Source organism: Hypomesus nipponensis, chromosome 27 (assembly GCF_054491055.1).
Source record: "Hypomesus nipponensis isolate SF chromosome 27, ASM5449105v1, whole genome shotgun sequence".
Classification (NCBI taxonomy): domain Eukaryota; kingdom Metazoa; phylum Chordata; class Actinopteri; order Osmeriformes; family Osmeridae; genus Hypomesus; species Hypomesus nipponensis.
In genome coordinates, this window is record NC_140387.1 from 11,556,736 (window position 1) to 11,565,631 (window position 8,896).

Sequence of the window (8,896 nt, forward strand, 5' to 3'; positions counted from 1 at the left end):
CGCTTCTACAACAGCGTGGCAACATTGGCACCACTGTCTCTTCTACCCCAGAGGGTTTTCCTCTAAAGACAGTTAGGGATGTGGAAATCATAGAAGAAAAACTGGAAAACCCAAACTTCATGTCCGAACTGGTATGTATGTTAAGCCTAGGGTAGTGCAACTCAATTCAAATGTATTGGGGGGCTAGCAATGAATTTGATCTGAAACTTGCTTGAAATTGCTCACACCCATGCATCTGGCAGTTCTTTCATGTTGAGTGGTTTACTCCAGTGAGCAATATATATACATTTCAATCAGGAGAGACCAGGTAAGAGGAGAGTGGTGTTTATTACAGAATGGTAAATGTACAACAATGGTTTTGGAGCTTAGACCCCGAGGGGAATCATAGCTCAGCGGGCGCCTGCCCGAAATCCGAGAAGAATCCCCTACGGAGTCCAGACACTGGTGGCGGTGGTGGCAACCCACGACCAACGAGTCGAAGACGGAGACAGGAACTGGGTGGCGACGGGGAGGTGGAGGGTCGCGCACTTGATCGCCTGGAGAAACTACACGGGGAGAGAATCTTATTTAAAGGCACGGTCATGTGATTCTTCGACAGCGGTAATTGATAGACGAGATCGACAATCAAACCGAACCGTAGGACAGCCCGGTATAGGAAAGAGGGAAGAAGAGCGTTCGTAGTGGGGGGAGTTAGTAGTGAACCATTGTTGAAATTGCCCGAGCGCAGGGAGAGGTCTTGCCTGACTGAACTTGCGCTATGCTTCATTTCAATCAGGAGAGACCAGGTAAGAGGAGAGTGGTGTTTATTACAGAATGGTAAATGTACAACAATGGTTTTGGAGCTTAGACCCCGAGGGGAATCATAACTCAGCGGGCGCCTGCCCGAAATCCGAGAAGAATCCCCAAAAGAAAAGAGGGTGAGAAGCAGAATCATAAAACATACTCACCAACGGGATAACCTATGACCCTTTGAGGAATAAGCAACACAAAACATATTTGAGAGATCAGCATATGGTACTGCGGATACAAACCTGTCCGGATCCAGAGGGAGAAAGCAAAGCAAGAACAGATCAGTCGAACCGTTCCGAACCGTCAAAACCAGACGAGGCAAGTTAGGCTGCAGCCTGCCGAGCTGCCGTGGCCCGTCGGCCACAGGACCAAAGTCCCCGTGTCAGAGTATGTTTTAGCTACAGGGCCGACACCCCTCATGCTGTCGGAAATCGCCCTTGAAGGCTGGGGCTCGAGCCCTCGAGTATGCAGGTGATAGCCTTGGACGGCTTAGTCGGCCGGTGCCCTTGAGTCTATGTGAAAAGCCTGTGCGGATGGCTGGAGGACCGACGTCCCCGCGTACGTGACCTATGTAGGCTATAGGGCCGACGCCCTTGAGTCTATGTGACCAGCCTGTGCAGATGGCTGGAGGACCGACGTCCCCGCGTACAATGACCTATATAAGCGGAGGGCCGACACCCTCAGAAGTCGGAGATAGCCTGCGCCGGCTGAGGCCCGACGCCCTCGAGTATGCAGGTGATAGCCTAAGACGGCTTTGTCGGCTAGAGGGCCGGAGCCCTTGAGACTATGTGACAGCCTGTGCAGATGGCTGGAGGACCGACGTCCCCGCGTACGTGACCTATGTAGGCTACAGGGCCGACGCCCTTGAGACTATGTGACAGCCTGTGCAGATGGCTGGAGGACCGACGTCCCCGCGTACGTGACCTATGTAGGCTACAGGGCCGACGCCCTTGAGACTATGTGACAGCCTGTGCAGATGGCTGGAGGACCGACGTCCCCGCGTACGTGACCTATGTGGGCTAGAGGGCCGACACCCTTGAGTCTATGTGAACAGCCGGAGCTGATAGCTGGAGGACTGACGTCCTTGTGTGCGTGGGGATCCTGCGAGGCTAGAGGGCCGACGCCCCGGGGAGAAGTCACCTAGAACACACAGTTGGTGCGAAAACGAAACACCACCGACCACCAGTTATTTGCAAGAAAAGAAACTCACCGAGAGCCATCAAGGTCGTAGAGATCTTTGGGCCTCGATGATGGAAGCAGCATCAGGGCGGACGTAAGACGAATAAGCTGAGGAAGACCAACGCCCCAGCTGTTGTAAAGTCGCAGTGGATAACCCTTGGACTGCAGCGGACCTGGCAGCACCTATCCTGAACGAGTGGCCAGAATATCGTCCGGGGGGTAAATTACACTTTGCCACTACCTGCGCTAAGTGGTGACTGAACCAGGACTGAGACATAGGATTATTGGTAGGGGTCAAGAAGAGAGGGGAGAGCGGATCGGAGGAGGCCCTCATCTTAACGTACCTTAGCATGGAAGAGAAAGGACCCCCCGTGCGAGCAATGACTACGGAGCAAGAGCCTCCGGATTTAGAGTGTCTAAGAAAAAGGTTGAAGAATTCAGGGTGAAACGTCAAATCAGAAAAGCAAACATCCGAGGTGGGATTAAACGCATTTGCCCGAGTGGTAAATTCCCCGCACCGAAGAAACCCGTAGAAAGCCAGTAGGAACGAACAATCTAAAAGGGAGTCGATGTAGCGGGAGAAACAACCACGTCTGAGCACCGAAAGCATGGCATGCAGAATTGAAAGAGTGAACGGGAGTCTGTCGTCCACTTTAGGGGGAAACGCTTTGCAAATTCCTTTGAACAGCAATTTGATGGCCGGATTGGACAAGAGGCTGGGAAACGAAGGGTCCAGGCATCTGGCGTTGAATTGGATGCCCGCGACCAACCCTTTAATATAGCACGGCTGGAAACGGCGAACATCCGTGCAGTGACAAACAAAAGCACATACCACATTAACACACAAGGGAAACAGGGGAACAGAGAGAGAAGAGCAAAACATAGCATATGTTCTCCACGCGAAATCGTAGGACCGAAGGGTGGAAGCCGCCAATCCGTTCCTCATATATCCCTTAGCTGCCCCTAAATACACCTGCAGTGAGTGCTCCTTTAATCTAGGGCCAGTGACGAGAGAGGGGGAACAGCTAGGGGCCACTGGCATGCGTCCGGGCACAGATCCCTGAAAACCTGGAAATTAAAACGAGAGAGAGCATCAGCTATCGAATTTTCGTGGCCCGGAACATGACGTGCAGTGAGGATGAAATTATGACATACGGAGAGCCATGTAATGCGTCTCATGAAAGACATGATTAGCGGGCAGTTTGATCGGCCTTTGTTAATAATGTTAACCACGGCCTGGTTGTCGCACAAAACAGCGATTCGCTTGCGGCACCACGACTGGCCCCACAGGTGACAAGCAACCACTACTGGGTATATTTCGTGCAGAGCGGAAGAAGCACCGGGTGCAGCGAAGTCGTGAGGCCACGGGCTAGCAAACCACTGCTCCTGATAATACCCTCCAAAACCGACGGACGGAGCAGCGTCTGTGAAGAACCGAATCGAATCCGAAGATCGAACGACGTCGTCGTAAAAGAACGACACGCCGTTCCAGCCCTCTAGCAACCGAAGCCAGAAAGACAAGTCGGACCGGCACCCGTCGTCCAAGCACACCGGGTCGTGCAGGCCGGACACGGAGGAAGCCAAGACGAGCAGCCGGGAGATAAATGAGCGTCCCTGGGGAATAACGCGCATAGCGAAATTCAGATGCCCAAGAAGGGAGAGCAGATGCCGCTTGGTAACAAAAGAAGAACATGCAACATGAACCTTGCGGCCGCGGACATCCAAACCCGTCGAGCTGGCCCTGCGAGAAGCCCGGGGCGGGGACCCGGGCTCCCGAGCCTGAAACGGCACCAACGGGCATAAGGAAGCCATATGCCCCATGTCGCCGCACGAGCTGCACGACACAGCCTGCGAGCCCCCGACCAGCATGACCAGGAGCTCGGTGTCCAACACGGACCAGTCCAGCAGCGTATTGCAGCGGGTAATCTGGAGGGCGGCCTTGCTGGAGAACCCCTTGTGATATTGGTAGAACACGTTCTTCCCGTAACGCAGATTAAGATCGCCAATTAGAGCCAGGTACCCGTCCAGTTCCTTCCTTCTCTGGGGGAAGACGGAGCACAAGACCTCACAGAAAATTCCGAACGCCACGACAAACTCTCCGATAGACATGTCCCTGGCCAGCCTAGGGTCGGCTGACTTAATGACGGCGCAGATCTGACTGCTGGCAGTGAAGCTGACGTCGCACTCGGGGGAAGGGAGGATCAGCCGGATCAGATTGATGTTTCGGCCTTGCAGAATATGCGACCTCAACCTGGGGGAAATGTCAGCACTGGCAGGAACGTAAGGCCTACCCGGAAACGGTGCTGCCACGGCGGAGGCCAGGGTGTACTGTGGCTCATCGACAGCCACCGGGGGCGCCAGGGCAGGAGGTGGAGCGCCCACACCCGGAAACCTCCCAGCAGCAGCGGAGGTGGACGCCCCGGCGCTCTCCAGCGACCGCAGACGGGCGTCGATGGATGGCAAAGACGAAGCGAGGACCAGGAGGGTAGAGGACATGGCCTCCTCAGGAGGAGTGGATGCGGGAGCAGACGGAGTTGCAACGGAGGGACCGGCAGAAGCGTCGGCGGTAGGATCCAGGAGCTCTTGATGAAGCGTCTTCCTAGCACGCTTACGACCAGATGATCGAATTACCCCAGAAACCGGGGGCGACTGGGCCTGGTCAGAGGAGACGCCGTCCGCCTCGGCGACCAGAGCTTGGAGCTGGGAGAGCCCCAATCCGGGGGCTGGATTAATGCCCCGGGCACGCAGCCCCGTAGCCGACGCAGACCCATCGGAGCCCCGACGAGACGCAAGCCGAGAGCTACGGCGAGAACCCGGAACGACTTCCTCGAGCTCGGGCTCGGAATCAGACATAACGAAATTAATTAATTCCCCCCCAAAAAAACAAAGACAACGAAGAGATCAGCCAACGCATCACGTAGTCGCGCACTTGATCGCCTGGAGAAACTACACGGGGAGAGAATCTTATTTAAAAGCACGGTCATGTGATTCTTCGACAGCGGTAATTGATAGACGAGATCGACAATCAAACCGAACCGTAGGACAGCCCGGTATAGGAAAGAGGGAAGAAGAGCGTTCGTAGTGGGGGGAGTTAGTAGTGAACCATTGTTGAAATTGCCCGAGCGCAGGGAGAGGTCTTGCCTGACTGAACTTGCGCTATGCTTCATTTGCTTTGTATTGCCTTTGTTCCCACTCAGGTTGCAGCTGTGACTGACATAGGGGGAGGGGGCTGTTGAGGCCACAAGAAGGATGATGACCTTCCTGCTAGACCATGGCCTATCCAGGCAGTACAACTTTGTGGGCCGAAACGGGAAGAGAGAGTTCAAGGCCTTAAAACAGTTTGAAGTAATATATGGTAGGTGTGCATGTGCATAATGTTTTAAGTTGTACCGATACTAGAAAGGTTTTAAATATTGTGTATGGAGCGTTTGTTGTCCTGGCTGGGCAGTGTGTTTGCACGTTTCTCAGTTGCCTAACTTGTGTGTTCAAGAGTATGTGTAGTTCTAATAATAATCTTATATAGTGCTTTTCTTAACAATGTTGCTCTTACAGTCCTGGCTGAGAGTTGTGTTGGCACATATCAGGGCTCGACATTAAGGCTTGTCCGCTTGTCCGGGACAATAGAGTCTAATGGAAATTTACTTGCCCCACTGGACAAGTTAACTAAAACAAAATAAAATGCCATGTTACTTCACGTTATGTGCCACTCATTACGTATATTTTTCCGATTGTATTTTACCGACTTGAAACGAATACATACATTTCTCCACACAATCCGTCGCACCAGCGTCCAACTCAGAATGCTTTGATTTTCCCGCCCGCAGTCGAAACATAGTGCTACATTTTTACCCGCCTCAGAAGAACAGTTGTGGAGGAGTGTAGAGTTATGTTTCTTCAAGCTCCGCAGCCCGGCCAAGTGCCAGGGAAAACACCAAGAAGATTAAACATTACAACAACAGCACCTTGCGAGTCAAAAAGGGAAAGGAAATTTGTAAAAAGCTGGAGGGATGAATTTGACTGGGTGCGTTGTGAAGAAGGAGTGATGTTCTGCGGCGTCTGCCGGGGACATCCCAACTTGGCTGACAAGTAAGTGGTGTTAGCTAGCTAGCGTCGGCAGCTGAGTACCTTGCATCGGTTAAATGTAGAGCTACAGTTATCAGCTAATATTCAACTGTAAAGTTGCTACACCTTTAAAGCATCCCTTGGTAAATCAGCCTCTTCCGGGTAGAAAGTGAAATTGTAGAAAACAGTGGCAAAATGTATGTGTGTTATGTCTACAAAATCATTTTAGATATAACCTAGGTTAGTATAAGTTTAGCTAGCTTGCAAATACTGAGAATATAGCCTACCGAAGTTGAGTTAGCCAATGTCGACGGATGCTTGCTAACGTTTTGCTTGCTGTATAGAACATTGCACTGGGTCTTACAGCTGTTTGAATTACTGAAATTATTATGAAATGTTCTACTAGCCATTTGCCTACTTTAGCAAGTCACAGTATTTCCAAGCCCTGATAGTGTAACCGAGACGACACAGTAAATAATTCCTCTTTCAAGTAATAAGCAAGTTCAAGTGTTGAGCATTAAATTAGCTTCAAGGTCTGTAAGTCTTGGGACAAAGCTGCGATACAGTACATAACAGAAAAAGTTTCATTCTGCAGAAATAGTGTACATGTTTTATGTAACAAACTATATTATTTGTATAATATTACAGCTCATCTTCGTTGGTCAAAGGGACAAGTGCCTTCAGACATGACACACTGCTGTCCCATGGGACCAGCAAACGCCACCAGCACTGTGCTGTTGCTGAGAAGGCAAAAGATCCTCATGCAAAAGTGCCAGCTGTAGTCCAAGGAGTACAAAAAATGGACCCGGCAATGTTTAATAAAATGAAGAATGTTATGCACACAGCCTATTACATTGCAAAGGAGGAGCAACCCATCACTCAATTTCCTGAACTTCATGGGCTCATTAACAGGACCGGTGGGACACTCCCAGACAGCTACAAATCTAACAGGACCGGTGGGACACTCCCAGACAGCTACAAATCAGACAAAGCTTGTGCTCGGTATGTCACACACAGACCAAATCCAGTAGCCGAACAATGCTTTCTTGTGTGCATTACCCAAAGTGTTGACATTATAATGTTGTTCTTTGCAGCTTCATTTGTAACATATATGATGTGGAGAGGGAAAAGCTAATGGAGAACTTGAGGAAAGCCAAACACTTCTCCATCATGATTGATGGGGCAACTGATGGTGGCACCATTGAAAATGAAGCTGCTTCATGGCCGACGAAGGTCCAGTAAATGCTTTCCTCTCCATTCAGGCTGTTAAACAAGGGAATGCTTCTGGGATCCTGGATGCCATCTATGCAGGTAATGTGGAATGGTTGTATGGTAGATTAACTGTGAAGTGTTTTCACAAATATCATTATGATATTGGAACAAACAACGCAATTGACAAGTGAACCTGATTTGGTTGCAACTCCCTTGAACCAGAGGGGTTTGTTTTTGCAATGCAATATCTATGTTTTCATGTTTACATTTTAATGAATGGTGCTCAACTTCTTTATTTTTTTTTCTTCAAAGCATTTGAAGAAGCTGGCATTGATGACTGGAAAGACCGGCTAGTGGGATTTGGCAGCGATGGAGCAGCAGTCAATGTCGGATGCAGGAATGGGGTGGCAGCGCAGCTTCTGAGGGACATCCCATACCTCATCTCCATACACTGCATAGCTCATCGCCTGGAGCTGGGAGTGACTAAAGCAATTAAAGAAAATACCAACATGTTCCAGCTTCAGAATACACTGAAGAACCTATACGACCAGTACCACTACTCCCCCAAGGCTCTCAGGGAGCTTCACCAGGTTGCTGAGGCCCTGGAAGAGAAGGTACTGAAGCCGTCAAACCTCCATGGTGCCCGATGGCTACCATATGTGCATCGTGCAACAAAGGTCAGTGCTAAATTAACTACATATTTTTCAGTAGATTTTATTAATGATTCATGCGAAATGGATATTATGTAATCATAATTTTCTTTTTTTTGTAGATTGTATGTGATAGTTACTCTGTCCTCCTGGCCCATTTTGAGGACATGGCAAGCATGGAAAGGAGCCCCAAACCATCACCAGCTGTTGTTGGAAGAGCGAAACAAGTCACTGAGTATCTCAAGAACCTGCACCATGTAATCTTCCTACACTTCATGTGTGACGCACTTGATCATCTCGCTCTTTTGAGCAAAGAGTTCCAGAAGACAACAACACGGTGTGTCAAGCGGTTGAAAGCCTGGAGACATGCTACTGCAACCTGACAGCACTCAAGACAGAAATGGGTCCACAGATGGCCAAAGTCTTCGAGGCAGTGAAGACCAATGGAGAATACAGAGGAGTGCAGTTCCAGGTTCAAGATGCTGTTCCGAGCTTGGAAGCAGAACGAGCTGCAGTGATTGGTAAGAAGAAATGTAGTGTTAGTTACATTACGTAGATTGGCACTCTAATTTAATGTAGTGGCAATGATGTAATTCAAATGATTATGTTTTGATCCAAACAGATGCCATCTTCTTTCACTTAGAGGAGAAGCTGAGGGACCTTCAAAGGGGCAGTCCAGTCAGTAAATTTAAGGCCTTTGATCCCTCTTGCTGGCCCAAATGTGATAGGTCAGACGGCAGTGCTCAATTCAGGGAGAGTGGTCAGGAAGATCTGAGGGCACTGACTAGTCACTTCAGGGTCCTCCTGTGTAGGGAGGGCATAAGCACAGAAGATGTCATGTCAAACTTTCAAGACTACAAGGTCTTTGCCCAGGAGAGAACAGCTGTTCCAATGAGGGACACATTCTTAAATATTCTGAAGTCAGGTGTGTGTGTACTACTATAAGAAATTGACACAAATTCTGAATGATTACTGTAGGAGTTCATTCTCGATAGCCTTTTCTA

At 49.8% G+C, this 8,896-nt stretch overlaps 1 protein-coding gene across 1 annotated transcript; it reads right to left on the reverse strand.

Annotated features, from left to right (window-relative positions):
• Positions 1-308: 308 nt before the first annotated feature.
• LOC146220807 (uncharacterized) lies at positions 309-3,637 on the reverse strand. Its single transcript, XM_084693854.1, has one exon. It carries the CDS (start codon positions 3,008-3,010, stop codon positions 2,009-2,011), a length of 1,002 nt encoding a protein of 333 aa, XP_084549980.1. The 5' UTR covers positions 3,011-3,637; the 3' UTR covers positions 309-2,008.
• Between the last annotated feature and the right edge of the window lie 5,259 nt (positions 3,638-8,896).

Bases quoted from the DNA above. Each gene is read 5' to 3' on its own strand.
- LOC146220807 (XM_084693854.1), bottom strand. From the start codon at position 3,010: ATGCCAGTGGCCCCTAGCTGTTCCCCCTCTCTCGTCACTGGCCCTAGA.